The following is a 16,881-nucleotide window of genomic DNA, read 5'->3' as shown; positions in this document are numbered from 1 at the left end:
GTTAAAAGTATAGTATGGATGCAGGAGAGGAAACTTGCATGCTCAATCTCCATACATATCCTAGAAATGGACATTAGGGTCAAGGGTGCAAATTTTCTTTTTACGTGACTGATCTCACTAATAAGATAACTAAGAAAACAGCATCCAACTATCCACACAAGTGATGGACCTTAACCAGAAATTCCATAAACAATGCGAGCCTCTTGTCTACTTAGAATTATTCTATTCTGTTCTGTTGAATGAAATTTACTGTCAGATAAGTATATCTAAGATTGCAGCCAAACTAACTGGCCAGTTATTACTAATAAAGCCATTGCTTATTTCTAATATACAGCAACTGCAAATTTCAGGTTCAGAGAAATATCCTCAAATAAAAAATGAAGGAACACAAATACTAGTTTAGCAAATATATACATAGCAGCTTCACATGATCAAATGATGATCACCTGAACTAAGTACCCTATCTTGTAACTATGTATTTGATTTTTTCCTAGATACAGAATTTGGCATTTTTCTGTATTGAATTCCATTCCGTTGTTTTCAGCCCAGGGTTCCAGCCCATCTAAAGCACTTTGAATTTTGCCCATCTTCCAGGGCATTAGCTATCTCACCTAATTTTGCGTTATCTGAAAAGTTAGGCATTCCCTGCTCCTCCTCATCTGAAACATTGATGAAAATGCTGGAGACCACTAGGCTCAGAAATGAACCCTGTGGTACACACTTATTGCTTCTCCCCAGTTTGGAGAGGTGTCACTGATAAATACTCTTTGAGTTCTTGTCTGTGTTCTCACACAAGTGTCCTTCAAACAAAGTACCTTATATAAGAAAACAATGTAAGTGGTTACCAGGGATATGATTATGCCTTAAAGCTGGAGTCTTGAACATTCACCACTCATCTCCCCAAGCTTACCCTCCTGAAAAGATTAGTTTGCAGTGCACTGTTAGACCCACAGCTTTAGAGTGTCTGCGTTTGTCCATGCAATTATGAGTAGTGTCTGATATATGAAGGGTAAATATGTGTTGTGCAATCAGGGGAGCCTTGTAGTCTATGAATTCCCACAGTCAGAAAAGTTACCACTAGACACTGGTTAGATAAATGGGGAAAGACGCCGTCTCCGGTGCTAGATACCATACATCCAATCCCACTTATTCCCACCAGCTGCAAATTTATCATTCCCTTGCAGAATCAGAAAACAGGGACAGAATTGAGAGAACCTGAAGACAGAGTCCCATGCTAGCTCCACCCTTTAGAAGTCAGTATGGTTCTAAAAGCTATGTTTCATCCTTCAGTGTTTCTGTCCCCAAGACAAGGGAGTTACCAGGTACAACTACACCCAGTGGGAGAGCTAGGCTGGTATGTGCAGAATGGAAAAGGATCAGATGATAACACCCTGTCCGCAGAAGCTTTTGTGACAGGAGTCATCTGTAAGGGTGCAGCTGCTTTCCATTGCTCAGAGCATATATGGTTCAAACACGAAGAGGTAAGAAGTTTCGCCAACCATCTACCCATGTTTTCAGTCTGCTAGATGACTGATAAAAAGACCACCCCCAGCTCTAACTACAGTATATGGACAAGAAGGACTACCTTCTAAAAGTATATATAAAGAGACTCTGCTTAAGCTTTACCTTGCTTAGGTCAAGGGCTTCCCCAGGCTTTGGCAGAGAAGCTCAGTGTTTGTACAACCTTCCTTTTCACTAAAGGATTGTGTCCTAGCTCAGTTATCTTTAAAAACATAAGGCAATTGAAGGGGCACACTTCTACCCTTCTACCCTCACTCTCAATATCCTAGCAGGTGCCCACCATTACTGTATATAAGAGATAAAGAAAAATGATGAGGTTCTCATAATATATAAATCACATTATATCATGCAAGTTATATTATACCCATATCCAATATAGTTGGCATCCTGATGACATATTGAAAACAAAGAGTTTGATGAATATAAGGACAGTGTCCAAAAAGAAGCGCAAAGCAGCCAGGAATGTTGGCAGAAGACAACATGTTTATTGCTGTCTATTGATTCAAGCTGATTGTACACTTGGCAATCACTAGGCTCCTCTTCTACACTTCAGATCGGATTTTCCAAATTTAAGATTTTTGTGCAGCATCTTTATGTTTCACTCCTGCACTAGCTTTCTTCTTATGGAGAAGCATCCTAGATGGCATCTTCTACCTGACGGCAATGTTAGTGCTATAGGCTATAATTGTGGAGAACCCCACAAAGGTTCTGATACTGTTCATTGTAGTGTTTCCATAAACCTACATTACCTTACTTAATATAACACTTTTACCTAAGTTAGCAAACAGATCAGAGGTGCAAGTATTAGAAACCAAGATCAAAAATATTTTAATAAAAAAGAATAGAAGAAGATGACTGGCTCTGGCCTTGGCTCATCCTGAAAGCCACTTTTGAAGACTTTCTCTTCATCTGCCTTGCTCACTTTCAGAATGGCTTCCCAGTCCAGCTGCAGATGCTTTCCTGAGGCCTTCAGCCAGTCCTGTAGACACTCTTCAATCGCTACTCTTTCCTGATGACTCGGACAATCTTTCTCAGATAATCTTCCTCCAGACAAAACTCTTCCCAAATTCCTCACAAATGCCTCTCAATACCTCCTGCAATTTGTTCCTGACAGAACTTCCAAATAATCTGCTTTGGGATAGCCAACAATCCATCACATCCTCTCTGTTCAAACTTAGAAACAATAGGCATCTTTGATCCAACCATGCTGGATCAATTTGGTCCCATCTGACTGGAGAATAGCTAAACAGAAACATGGCCTCATATTCCTCCCTCAGTGCTATCAGTTATTGTCATTCCACCAGCACACTGCATCTACAGTGCACAAGTTTATAGTAAAAGGCACACATTACCCCATCTATTGTTAACCCCTTTAACTTTCTGTCACTGAAACAAAATATAACTATTGAACAGATAAAAATTTACTGCATAAAAAGCCAGTTTCTTCACACTCCTAGTCTCCTTATTTATCATCAAATTTACTGTTTTGTTCTATTCTATCTTTATGGCCATTTCAGCACTTGAATAACAGTGGGCCCAGAGTGTCTGCCCTATCTTTTATGGAGGCTCCTTTAACTACCATTTTAGAAGGCTTCAGGGAACGGTGATCTGGCTAAAACTGGGTGATTAATTAAAGGGCCTCTTTCCATCCTCCCTGCCAATAATTTGAGCACCAGGGACTTCTACTCACCCGAATTAAGCACTTTTTAGTACAGACACATGAGGTAGAATAATTGTACACTGTCATTGCAACTTTATTACTCAGACATGCCTCATACTTGGAAGAAATGGTCAACAAGCTATACCAATATATATCAGCACAGGACAGATTAATGAAAACTAGATATATTAGCAAAAGGGAATATGTTTATAGCACATACAACTGAAGCAAAACAGTTCCATTAACATAAGCCCTCAAGAGCAAAGAAGAAATTAAAAGCAAATTGTGTATACATTTTCTGGCCAAACAAATCAAAACTTTTTCTCCCACCCACACCCCAACCCCAACCCCACTCAGAAGCTTGCAATCAAAACACCTCTTGAAGACTGGCTAGACAAGTAACTCTAAACATGTGCCAATCTGCCTCCACTTTTAGAGAGAAAACTCCAGAGAACTCCAGCTTCTTTGAGCTTGGTGAATTTCCTATCATATCATCCACCAGTTCAATGATCAGAGGCAGGCCAAGTCAAGGGTCTATTTTACAGACATTTGTCTCTAAGACAGACTGTGATAGGTTTATATTTTTTTCAACTGCTAACAGAAGTCATGCAAATACATGTCCCAGAATCACATGTTCTACTGTTCTACTGAAATTCATGTAGAATCAACCATTTGCCTACAATCACAACTTGTACAAACTTGCACAAACTACCACCATGAGACATTGTGAAAGGCGGGATATAAAAGCTTTAAATAATTCTTTTTAAATAAATCACACTAGTGCCACTTAGCTTTCAGGTGCTAATTACAGCAAAACGTACAAATTGCAGTCTGTCCTACAAACAGAAATCTATGAGCAAGCTGAGCTTGCACCACAGAGAGTAAACAGCAAGTGCAAGTATGGGGATTCACATTAAACTTCAAATTAGAGTAAACATCAGGAAAACCTGAGTTCCTCAGCCTGTCCAAGGACCTGGAACTTGTGTAGATTGGACAGAAAGCATGAGCAGCCAAGAGAAATGTTCTGACTGCTGCCTTTTTGCACGTTGGATAGGCATTGTACCCACATTGTAGCACTGGAGTTAAGCTTCTGGTTACGGAAGACTTCTTCTCATGTGTATGGACCTGGAAATACCCTTGATTAGGCAGAAAGAGTGAGGAATCAACAAGAATACCCTGAGTGATGCCTCTGCACATGTTATCTGAATGTACAGTACATTGATTCTACATAGAGATGATAATGCTAGGGTTGGGGTTAAGCTTAATGTTAGGGTAAGGAAACCTGAGTCATGGTACATGTCCAAGGACCTGGAAATGGACTAGGCAAGCAAAGTTGAGCCATCAACAAGAATGCCCTCACTGCTGACTTTGTCCGTGTTGTCTGAATGTATATAGATTATATCTGTTTGTTAGTATTTGGGTAAACTTCATGTAAGGCTCAGGAGAATCTTGGTTCATGTGCATGGCAGTAACCTGCAAGTATTCTAGACTGAGCAAACAAAGGACGTGTCGAAAAGATTCCCCTGAGTTTTGCATTCCTGCATGTTGTCTGATCTATATGTATTATCCCTGAGGATTTCTGTTGGGGTAAAGCTTTTGGTTTGAGTTAGGAAAATATGGGTCTCTGTGCATGACCAGGGGCATGGGAACAGCCAATACTGAACAAACAGAGCCTGGTCAACAAGCCTCCCCCCACCTCCAATGCACACATTTACACGGATTATATCTGGTTGTTAGGTTTGAGGACAAGCTTCAGGTTAGCATTAGAGTGGGACATCCTGAGTCCCTTTGCTTGTACTGGGGCTGAGAAATAGCCTAGATGGGAAAAACAAAGTGAGCAGTCGAAGTATACCTCAAGTGCTGCGGGCCAAGTTTGTAGTGCTTTTACAAATTCAGTCTTCCTTTTCTAAGACAGACCACAAATTACACGCATTATAAACTTCTAATGATATTTGCACAAATAGGACCTGAAAAACATGTGCAAAATCAGACAATTTGTGTAAGATTCTAATTTGCGTACCTTACAATCTCAGCAAATTACAATTTATTTAAATTGGTTGATTCTGTACAATTCACACCAGAGCCACATGGCTTTCTGGTATATATATTTGTGCTAACCGCATTACAGTTTGAAAATATGCAAATTGTGTTCTGTCCTAGGGATAAAAATCAAAACACTAACTTAATTTGTACCACAGCAAGTCAGCACCAGCACAGAGCTGACAAACTAGAATCTGGAGGGACAAATTATAGAAAATCTGTTGGATTTTCACCCCCCTTTCCCCATCAGATTCTTCACACATCTCTAAGCAACATTTGCTTCCTCAAGCAAATATTGAACAAGTCAGGATACAAGATGACATAACTTTAAATCTGTGGTTGCATAATTGACCCTACCTTTTCTTTGAGATCCGCACATATTTCCTGTTGTTTTCTTCTATTATTAGCCAACATCATTTCTGTCTCATAAGCAGCAGAAGCTTCTGTCAGAGTCATTACTGCCTTCAGTAAAAAAGCTTTTCTAGCCTGGGCCCAGTTGAATAACAAAGCTCTCCAATGATTTCTAGTAAAATGGTAGTGGTCCCAAGCCCTTTCATGAGCAACCTAATAAAATCAAAATTAAAAGAAATTGTGGTTATTTAAACCCATACAATGTACCAAGTAAATCTTGTTCAAGGTTACTTTAAACAACCATTAAGAATGAAGCAATTAGCTAAAATGGAAATTATCTCCCTGATAATAGTGTGCCTGCAAGTGAATATAGGAGACAGCCTGCCCCTATTAGGAGTCTCAGATTCATGTAGAACTGGCTGGGCCAGCAGTTTGCTTCACTTATTACAATTTATTTATTTATGCCATCCTTTGCAAGAGCCTCAGGACGGCTTACACAAATCAAATTTATGTATCATTTTGCATAACAGGAATAGTCCCAAAATAAGTTACAAAGAGATAATAAAAACAAAAAATGCAAAAGATACAACATAAAAACCACACACATTTACAGAAATATCCATAGGGGTGGACAACTTCCAGGGGTTGGGAGGCTGTATTGCTCCCCCTTCATCTCTCTCTGCTCCAGAAACTCAGCATCATAGCAGTGTCAGGGAGAAAAAAAGTCCCATTTTAAAAGGAAAATTCAGATTTGGTAGTGAAACAGCAGGAACTAGCATTTTATTTTTTAGCCATAAGCCTCTTTTACCAATGCCACACCAAAAATTTCCGTAGCAACCTACTGATATTCCCTTTAAATATTTCAGCAAAGAGATAGCTTTTGTAAAAACAGCCAAGGGGAACACACATGGCTCATGGATTCAGTACTGCTTATGCCTGATCTAAAAGATCATTGAATGGATGAAACCATCCGCCATCCAGCACTGCAGTGAACAACAAAGATTCTCTTAATAAAAACGTCACATCCACAGGGTGCCAACGGAATGAGAAAAGGCATTATCCATTGAAAAAGCAAAGAGGAAAGACACAGCAATAGGTTATCATGGACAAGTCCAATTAGTCCCCCAAAATTATACACAACAGTGTCATTTCATAGGAAAAAAACAACAACACACAGGCATGTTTCAGCAGTAACTTAATGAACAGCCAGCTGGTGTTGGAAGTAGTCGTGGTGTGGGGGTTACATTCATGTTCATGATTTAAAAGTGGTATGATGCTATCCTGACTTGGGACCATGAGGAGGAGTTAGGCTACAGATCCAAATCCATATGCACTGTTTAATGCCACCTATAATTACAATCATAGGAACATGGCCCTGTTGGTAGTGGTGGATTTTTTGTTATTCCACAATTAGAAATATTCTCAGACCTATAGGTATAAAGTATCCATGTGAAATACTGAATGAACACTATACTTAACATCTGATATTTCTGAATTTGCAAAGAATTCAAGAGATGATGGTTGGGATCCAAAGAGAGCACAGAGCTTCAGAAACTCACTTTTCCTATGCAAGCCACAGTGCTGCCTAGAAGGTGGATAATCTTTTACTGGAGCTGCAACAGAATGCAATGCAAGGCTCTGCAGCAGCGCAAGGACACTGGGGAAGTCATAAGCTAAGTAAAGAAGTGCAGGTCAGGATCAGGCCTCATCCCATCCTATGTACAAGCAGAAAGTGCTTTAGCATACAAAACACAGGTGTATGTGGTGACGTTCAGCTCTGATTACATTCCTTCAAGTTGTGCTCTAGAGTGGCCTGGCAGCCGAAGCAGCTTTGCAGGTGAATCAAGTGAATGTCATTAATAAAGATGCATTTGGAGGCACTAAAATATGGAAGGCACAATGTTTCTAGCCTGGGGCACTGTTCAGTCTGGGGCCTTGAGAAATGGCCTGAGCACATACTATATATACTGGTCTGCAGATGTTTCACTGGACTCCAACCCTTAAATGTACAGGACTTTTCTGCTCCTGAATTTTTTTAAGAACACTGAAATGTCTGATTACTGCAGCCTCGGCAATTCATATATTGTTCATGTACACAATCACTATTCTGACCGTTTACAATTAAGCCATTGTCTCTGCAGTGAGCAAAATATTTACAGCAGGAAATCTAAGCTCTAACCTGCACTCTTGCTTTCATTTCAAATTGCCATTATGTGATTTTTACCTAACAGTTCTCAGCTAAAAATTTGTTATACAAGTCCTTCTGTGCTGACATGTGATATTTACAACATTTCCTAGTGCATTTCAGCTTCTAGCAGATCTCCAGAACATAGCAATATCAGTTCCCACTACGTGGGGCAGAATCAAAGGCAGCGTTCAGGATAAAGTTTCTTGGTTGTAAGAACAGCACCCATCTATTTTTGCTTTATGAATTCAAAATGTTCATAATCATTCACTAACAGACTTTTCTAATGGGTGCTCTTTATTTCTTTCATTGTGCTTTAACTGATTTCTTTTTATGTTACGCTTTAATTAAATCTTTGTTTTAATTGTCCCTGAAGCTTCTATAGGCCCTGAAGTCTATTTTGAAGAGTTGGAGGAAAGCCTGGGTTGAAGGGAGAGTTCTGTTTTGCAATTGGATTTCTGTTCAGGCAACACTTGATGTAGCCCTAAATTCCTAAACTTACAAAATAGATCTCTACTGAGAATGTTTCAGATCCATTGCTCATTACAATATTGAACTAAAAAGGTAATTTAGTTTGGCCACTTACAAGATTTTGCCTAGATTTGTAAGGTAGAAGTTTCTGTAGCATATCCAGGTAGAGAGTTCTTCTCCCTTGCATGTCACTTGGGTACTGACTAACGACAACCTGATAAACCCAAAGATCTTCTTTACTCCATTGGAAATTACTGTAAAGATGAAGAGAGATATCTTAAGACAACTGTAGCCTAGAACAAAATACAGGTCCAGATGAAAAGAATATGCTGACTTGACAGACAGCCTAATTCCTCATGAACCCTAATGTTGCAATGCTGGAACACTTTGATGTGAGATTCTTCGGTATAAATTGGTGTTGCACTAGCACATGGGTCTCTGCCTGTTAAATATATGCAATGTTTTAAGTGCAATGAGATCAATTTGACAGCATCCTTTTTAACTGCAAACTTTTCTCTTACATTATCATTTCTGCTTTTGCCCTTTGTTAGATCCAATTTGTTTGAATGGTATCAAAAAGCAGGGGCTCCTTTAAACAGTGTGATCTGTGGTTCCATTTTTCACTTTTAAAAAGAGTTATAGAAATATAAACTCTCAACACTGCTCATTATTTCACTGTAAAAATCGAATTGCAGGGGGAGGGGGGGAGAAGCTAAACCTCATATGGCCAAACTGGACTAAAACATACTAGCCGAGAACAAACATCAACATGACAAAGGAAACAGCCTGCAGCCAAACCAAACAAAGAATGTTGTACGTATGAAGGACTCTGGATACAAAAAGCATCCGCTTTCCCTTGTCATTCCAGGAATATGCTATGTGTTACACCCTTTCCAGGACTGACCTTTTGAAACAAGGCTGTTCCATAAAAAATAAAATAAAAGCATAACCCAACATAACATAAGCAACATTAACTTTATTTTTACTAAATATGATCACATTTAGATATGTGAGCCCTATTCAAACATGATGACACCTGTGGGGAACAACGCTCAGAGAAGTCAGTGGAAACAGAGTGTTCCTTGAACTCTGAAATTTGCCCATCCCAGATTTGTAAAAACTGAAAAATGTTTAAGGGACAAAACATGGTTACTGCCTGGAAAGCTAAAGCATGCATAAATAGACGACTTCATATCCAGCCACGACATGCAAGATGTTCAGCCAGTCCTATGCAGATTTACTCAGAAGTCCTGCTGCTTTCATTAGAACTTATTTTCAGGCAAGTTTACACAGGACTGCAGCTTGAGTTGCCATGAAGCAGAAGCAGAAAGATATAGAGACAGCATTGAGATTAACACAGAGTACAAGAACAAACATGATCATATGAAAGCAATTATGAACTTAGGAGGGTTGCCAAAACAGGGAACTGTCTGTATAAATCAGCTAAACTACTTGTTTCATCATACTATAGTTGAACTTTACTACACTTCTGTAAGTAGAAACCAAGAAATAACCTTTTTTTTTCATTTACATAGCAAGGTGTTGGAGCGGGTGGTGGAGGGACAACTCCAAGCTCTCTTGGATGAACCTGATTATCTGGACCCATTTCAGTACCGGGTACCGGTGGTGGAGGGACAACTCCAAGCTCTCTTGGATGAAACTGATTATCTGGACCCATTTCAGTACCGGGTACGGTACTGAATCTGCCTTGGTTGCCCTGTATGATGACCTGTGCAGGGAGAAGGACAGGGGGAGTGCGTCCCTGTTGGTTCTTCTGGACCTCTCAGCAGCTTTGTTTTTATTTGTTTTTCGGCGCCAGGCAAAGACCTTTTTATTCAAACGTCATTTTAATTGCTAATATTATTTGCTTATTTTATTCTTTGGCCAGGGCGACTTATTTTATATTGTTAATTCGTTTTATATTTTTAGTGTATTATATTTTAATTGATGTTTTGTGAGCCGCCCCGAGACTTCGGCAAATGGGGCAGCATAGACATTTTCTAAATAAATAAATAAATAAATAAATAAATATACCCAAGTCACAATTTGAGCAAATTATGTTAATATTTATTTATTTATTTATTTTAAACATTTTTATGCTGCCCCCATTGCAACAAAGCCTTGGGGCGGCTCACAACAAAAACAAAATACATAAATATAACAATTATACAAGTAAAAATATTAAAACCCGGTGCATTAAAACTTGGCTTAAAAGATTTAAAATCCTATCAATACAAATAAATTAACAATTAAAATTAATTTAATACTGTGCACCTGAAGGGAGGCAAATATTCAGTGACTATTACAGGTAACATTCCTCTATTTGCTCTTTGCAGCTCTGTTTTTAAAATATATTTATTACATTTTTAGCCCACCCTAATAGCTACAAGGCGCGCGCGCGCGCGTGCGCTCTCTCTCTCTCTCTCTCTGTGTAGGCCTTTTCATTACATGCATGACCCCTAAGGTTGTGTGTTCCTCCCTCTTCCTCGCACTTCTGCAAGAAGGCTGCAAGTTTTTACTTCCACTTACAACTAACCAGGTTCCCCTGTTAAACTCCAGCTTAATTTAAACTATGGTTAGTAAACATACCAAAATGATAAAAGGTATTTTGATCCTGGTTTGTTTAAACTTAACTAGTTCCTCCAAAATTCAAACATAACAGGGAACCCTCAGTTAATATCAAAGTTAAAACAAGAGTTTCTACTCTCATTGTGACTATGGCAGAGCAGGAGAATACTGAAGCCTAATACTCATACAGACTTGTGTATATAAAGCTAAACCATAGCTTAGTATTGTGTATGAATTGGCTCTTTATAATGTAGTTCACTGAATGCTTTTCAGGAAGCTAAAGTGCTTCTGTGATAAAAATTTAACACATTTTTCTGTGCCGTGCACAACAGAACACCAGATATCCAAAGAGGCTTCGGATCAGAGAGTTGACAACAAAAATAAACACAATGCTGTCAGTTTTCTGGCAATTAGGTTACCATAAACTAAGTTCTGCAATGTGCAATTGTCATTATTCAATATCCCATAAGCATTTGTAATTTGTCAGATATTAAATCTGGAAAAATGAAATTGTTGCAACAGCTTTAAATTTGTATAGTATATGTACTAGTGCTCCTAACTTTCTCTGTAGTGTAGTACATCAAAGGAGGATACAGTGATATACATAAAAAACAATTATCCCTAATTCAGGATACTTTCTATAATGCTTTTATTTCAAGCCAAGATTTTGAAGCCAGATCTTCATCTAAGAACAAAAAGATAAATATGGTAAGGGGGTGACTATTCTTCATTACAGGTCCAACAAAAGGGATTAAGAAACAAACCATCTTCCCTATTTTAAGCATGAGATGGCACTCAGACAGAAAACAAGAACATTTACTATAACTTTATATTGAGAAATATATCCTCATAGCCTATGGTCTTGGTGTTAGCTTGATGAACAGAATGCCTACTAAGATTAGGACCAATTCTTCACCAGCAGATTCCATTAAGAAGGGAACGTGTAGCCCTCACTCCCTTTCCAGCATTCATAGCTCTTCTCTGCCTATGACCTTATGAGTGTATCATCGCTGAGACGCTTTCCCTCTGCAAAGGTTTGGCAATTCATTGCTGCTGTCACCCTGTAGAGCTTGATACTGTGCACAGCTGTCTGGTGTTTTGCTACTGATGGGCAATTTAAGAATGCATTTGTGGCTTATTGGTCTTCTTGCAAAGAAACTTGTTACAACAGTGATACTGTCTTAATTTTTGAGAGCTAACAAATGAAATCCTGGAGAATGGGAAACTGAGAGGTGACTAAAGGGGTTAGTCAATTAGAACACAAAGTTGAAACCATTAGAGCAGAGCAGCTTCTTAATAATAGAAAGTTTATGTTTTGTTCACACAGCCAGCTAAGACACAGCCCAGCCCCCTTTGCCCCAAGTGCATTTGTTTCGCAAAGTATTAAACTTACAAAGAGAACAGAGACAAGTGAAAGTTGCCATGGGCCAAGGAAAACCTCAAGACAACAAAATTCAATCCATCCAGAGACAGACTAAAACTAAAGTCCCTGCAGGAGTCTTTTCAGGACTTCAGCCAGCACTTCAACAGTAGGCTAGAGAGGCACAAAAGATACAGATGACTGGGCAAGAGCTGTAGTGAAGCAGTAGAGCAAGCACTTTCATGAAGACAATCCCACATTCGGTCCCCAGGGAGGCCTGGGAAAGTTCTCCATAGAACCCAGGAGAGCTGCTGCTGGTCCATTCAGACCAGGAGAAGACATTCTGGACCCTCTGGATATTTGGGACTTTAACTCCTGTAATCCCAGCACATTGATCATTCTGCCAAGGGTTGATGGGGGTTGTACTCCAAAACATCTAGAAAGCATCAAATTGCTACCTCTGGAATAGACAATAACGAGTTATTTGGATCAACGGTATGAATTGGTATGAGACAGCTTCTTAAATGGGCTGGCTCAAAAGCATCTAAACAAAAAAAGCACTTTAGGAACTCAGAGCATACCAAATGTGAAATAGAAGGGACAGCTCCCTCATAAGAAACACAAGTGAGTTAATCAGGACAGCAACATAGTTGTTTAACTGTCTAAGCCTGTGTTTCTCTAAAGGCATTTAAATAAATGGAATAGCCAGTTAGGCTGGCCAATATGGTTTCAGGGGAATAAATACATGGAAGCATGAAAAAGGTGCACGTAACTAAATTAAAGCTAGTGGATTAATGCTAAATAACTGCTTTCAGGCACTGGAGGATGAGTGTGGCAAGTGACCTTAAGGAAAAAAGCAGTCCAAGATGGGAGTTTTTTAAAAAGGGATTTTAAAGGTACAATTACAAACAAACCCATTAAAAAAGATAGTAAACAACAGAAAAAAACAATGTGGCTCCACAAAAAGCTTTGAGTTAAGCTAAAAACAAAAAGGACATGTAAAGGAGGTAGAAGGAAGGCCTAGTTGCAAAAGAAGAGTGCAGGCAGGTGGTACAGAAGTGCAGGAATGACATCAGGAAGGCTAAAACTGAGAATGAGATAAGGCTACCAAGGGAGGCTAAAAACAACAGCAACAAGCTTTTTTTAGGTACATGCACAGTAAATGAAAAAATAGTGGCTCGACTCCTCAATGAGGAGCACATATTGGTAACAGACAATAAAGCAAAGCAGGTCTATGGACCACCACCACCCAGCAGAAATGAAATACAATCCAAAGAGTCAGGACTGAAGCTGAAAATGACTAAACAAATGCTCAAACAAACCTAATTTCTTTATTAAATAAGTTCAGTCTTCAGCGCCTGATGAACTACATCCTTGAGTCATAAAGCAACTGGCAGAAGAACTCTCAGAACTACTGCATATTACCTTTGAGAAATCATGGAGGACAGGGGAAGTGCCAGATGACTGGAGAAGAGCTAATGTTCCTATCTTCAAAAAAGGCAAGAAGGGGGATCCTGAGAACTATAGACCAAGTCACTCTGTCATCAATCCCAGGGAAAATTCAGGAGCTGATTATAAAGAAGTCAATCTGTAAGCACCTTGAACTCAATGGAGTAATTACTAGAAGCCAGCACAGATTTGTCAGGAACTTGCCAGACTAATCTGATCCCATTTTTTTGATCAGGGAACCTTCCTGATGGACTGTGGGAATGCTGTGGACACAATATAACTTGACAAAGTGCCCCATCATATTCAGATCAAGTTAAAAGTGGATGAAACAACTGTCAAGTGGATCTATAGCTGGCTACAGAATCAGACTCAGAGTGCTTCTCAGTGACACCTCCTCAGACTGGGGAGAGATGAGTGGGGTACCACAGGGCTCAGTCCTGGGCCAAATACTCTTCAACATTTTTATTTATCACTAGGATGAAGAGGTGCAGGGAATGCTGATCTTGATAGGCTGCAGAAAGCAACAGAATCAAATTCATTAGGGACAAATGCCAAGTTCTACACCTAGAAAAAGGGAACCAAATGCACAGTGACAAGAGATACTTGGTTCAACGGTACTACAAGTGAAAAGGATCTTGGAATTGCCATAGATCACAGGATGAATATGAATCCACAATGTGATGTGGCTGCAGCAAAAGCTAATGCTGTATTCGGCTGCATTAATGGAAGTATAATTTCCAAATCACATGAGGTACCGGATCTCCTCTATTCATCACTAGTGAGGCCCCATCTTGAATACTGTGTTCAGTTATGGGCATCACCCTTAAAGAAAGATGCAGACAAATTGGAAAAAGTTCAGAGAGGTCAAAGAAGATTACCGGGGACTGGAAGAAAGTCCCATGAGGAGAGATTGGAAGAGCTAGACATGTTTAGCCTCGAGAAGAGAAGACTATGGGGTGATATGATAGCAATTTTCAAACACTTGAAAGGTTGTCAACACAGAGGAGGGCCAGGATCTCTTTTCAATCACCCCAGGTTGCAGAGCACTGAATAATGTGTTTAAGCTACAGGAAGCCAAATTCCAGCAAGGTATCAGGGGAAAAAACCACCCTGACTGTTTGAGTGGCATGGTAATAGGACCAATTACCTAGTGGGCTGTCCCACACAACAGACATCTAAGAGGAAGTTGGACAGTCATCTGCCAGGGATGCTTTGACTTGGGGTCCTACATTAAGCAGGGAGTTGGACTCAGTGGCCTTATACATCCCTTCTATTCTATGATTCTAAGGTTGGGATGGGCAATTTTCTCTGATTCCTCTGAGGACTATCCCCACAGGTGCCATCATTGCTGGCAAATTTACTTTTAGCAAATCAGGGCAAAACAGCAATTTTGTTTTAAAGCAAGGCATGCAGGGAGTATATGCCTTCTTTGGTGGTAAAATTGTGCTTCTGGACAATTCTTGGAGCACAATTGTGCTTCCAAGCAAGAGGGATCTTCCCTGAGAGCATTGTTATAAAGATTACTGCTTTTTGCAACTGCTACTGCAAGAAATGGGGAGATTCAAAATGCTCACTTGCTGCCTACTCTTTCTGTATGCAATGGGTTCTACTATTCCATGGATTACTGATTTCAATATGCTTAAGTAAGAACTGAAGAATTATAGTTACTGCAAGGAGTCGGAGTCTGGTCAAAGAGTTCTCCTGTGTTCGGTGTTACTTATTCCCCTTGCCCTGGTGATAGAGTGATGTTACTGGACAGAGAAAGAAAAACTAAGGAGAGTAGTTTTGGATGGCCATCAGTGTAAAATAGTCCAAACCTAGAATTTCTCCAAGGAGAAGTTGGAGGATATCACCAATAAAATAATCTGGGTCCTTATGATCACACCTTCAAGGCCATATGGATGAGAATACCACACAGAGGACTGTGAGGGAAGGAAAAGGCAGGAGGAAGGAGAGCTACCATGATGAGTCCGATAATCTGTCCTGCACATTCATACAAAAAACTGTGAAGCTTGGTGTTATAAAAAGCCCAGAGAGGACTCTCTTTGACTTTCTGCCACTGGGCTGAACCCAGTCCTCCAGTCTAAACCCCAGATTTAGCACTGCAACACATCTGAACACTAAATCAGAGTAAAAGTAAAGTTTAATAAAACAAAGGAGAAAGTCACCTAGACTGCTTGGCATACCACATGAAATAAACAATCAAGTCCTAACCCTATTTTTGATGACCCAACATGGGTCTCCTTAAAGTGGCAGTCTCAGAAGATGGGCAGGGACAAACACCTTCAGCAGGAGGGAGAAAGGCCTCCTAAGACTGCTGCTAGGCATCACTCCTCCTGTTCTCTCCAGCTGATAGCCATTTGCACTTTTAAAGACCAGGGCAACAGCACTAGCCAGATGTCCTTGGCAGAAACTGTTATAGTAAGCTCTGGTGCATGAACTACTCCCTTTTCACTGCCAAGAGGACTATTTCTTGGACCAGATAGTTCTTTCACGAACCCTTCCTGCCCACAGAAACCATGTAGGGCTCCTTGTGGCGAACGCAGCCAACGTGGGTTAGTGCTTAAAACAGCAGCCATGTGTCACATTCTCCTTCTTTCTACCTCCTCCTGATGTTTAAGTCTAGTTACCAATGCCTTTGCATCATGTCATGCCTTCCACCAACACCCCTTTGCATTGTTGGCTGTCCCCTTCCATGATACCATGCTGATTTGCATTTTCTAGTTCAGATAGTACAATACTGTGCTTCTGTCCACAGGGTTTTCGAAAGGCAAGCGAAAGGCAAGGGAGAAAGGGAAAGATACACCCAATTGAATGCAGAATTCCAGAGGATAGCTAGAAGAGATAAGAATGCCTTTTTAAATGAACAGTGCAAATAAATAGAAGAAAGCAATAGAATAGGGAGGACCAGAGATCTCTTCAAGAAAATTGGAGATATGAAGGGAACGTTTCATGCAAAGATGGGCATGATAAAGGACCAAAATGGCAGGGCCATAACAGAGGCAGAAGAGATTAAGAAGAGGTGGCAAGATTACACAGAAGAACTATACAAGAAAGAGCTTAACATCCCTGATAACCACGATGGGGTGGTCACTGACCTCGAGCCAGACATCCTGGAATGTGAAGTCAAATGGGCCTTAGAAAGTCTGAGCAACAACAAAGCTAGTGGAGGTAACAGTATTCCAGCTGAGCTATTCAAAATCTTAAAAGACAATGCAGTAAAAGTGCTACACTCAATATGCCAGCAAATTTGGAAAACTCAACAGTGGCCACAGG

At 40.0% G+C, this 16,881-nt stretch overlaps 1 protein-coding gene across 10 annotated transcripts in view; it reads right to left on the bottom strand.

The window, feature by feature from the left end:
• CCDC148 (coiled-coil domain containing 148) overlaps nt 1–16,881 on the bottom strand; it is a 199,771-nt gene that overhangs the window by 122,526 nt on the left and 60,364 nt on the right. For all 10 annotated transcript variants that reach the window (XR_006413556.1, XR_006413557.1, XR_006413558.1 and 7 more), the window contains 2 exons: nt 8,344–8,482; nt 5,579–5,785 (listed from right to left, as the gene is read on the bottom strand). Coding sequence is in view for 6 of the 10 variants with exons in the window: in XM_044418431.1 (XP_044274366.1) it covers nt 5,579–5,785; nt 8,344–8,482 (346 nt within the window). In the remaining 4 variants the exon portion in view is untranslated. The remainder of the gene's footprint in view (nt 1–5,578; nt 5,786–8,343; nt 8,483–16,881) is intronic.

This window comes from Varanus komodoensis, unplaced genomic scaffold (genome assembly GCF_004798865.1).
Source record: "Varanus komodoensis strain SLA01 unplaced genomic scaffold, ASM479886v1 scaffold9, whole genome shotgun sequence".
Lineage (NCBI taxonomy): Eukaryota > Metazoa > Chordata > Lepidosauria > Squamata > Varanidae > Varanus > Varanus komodoensis.
The sequence above is the reverse complement of the archived record's forward strand: the minus strand, read 5'-3'. Positions and strand labels throughout refer to the sequence as shown.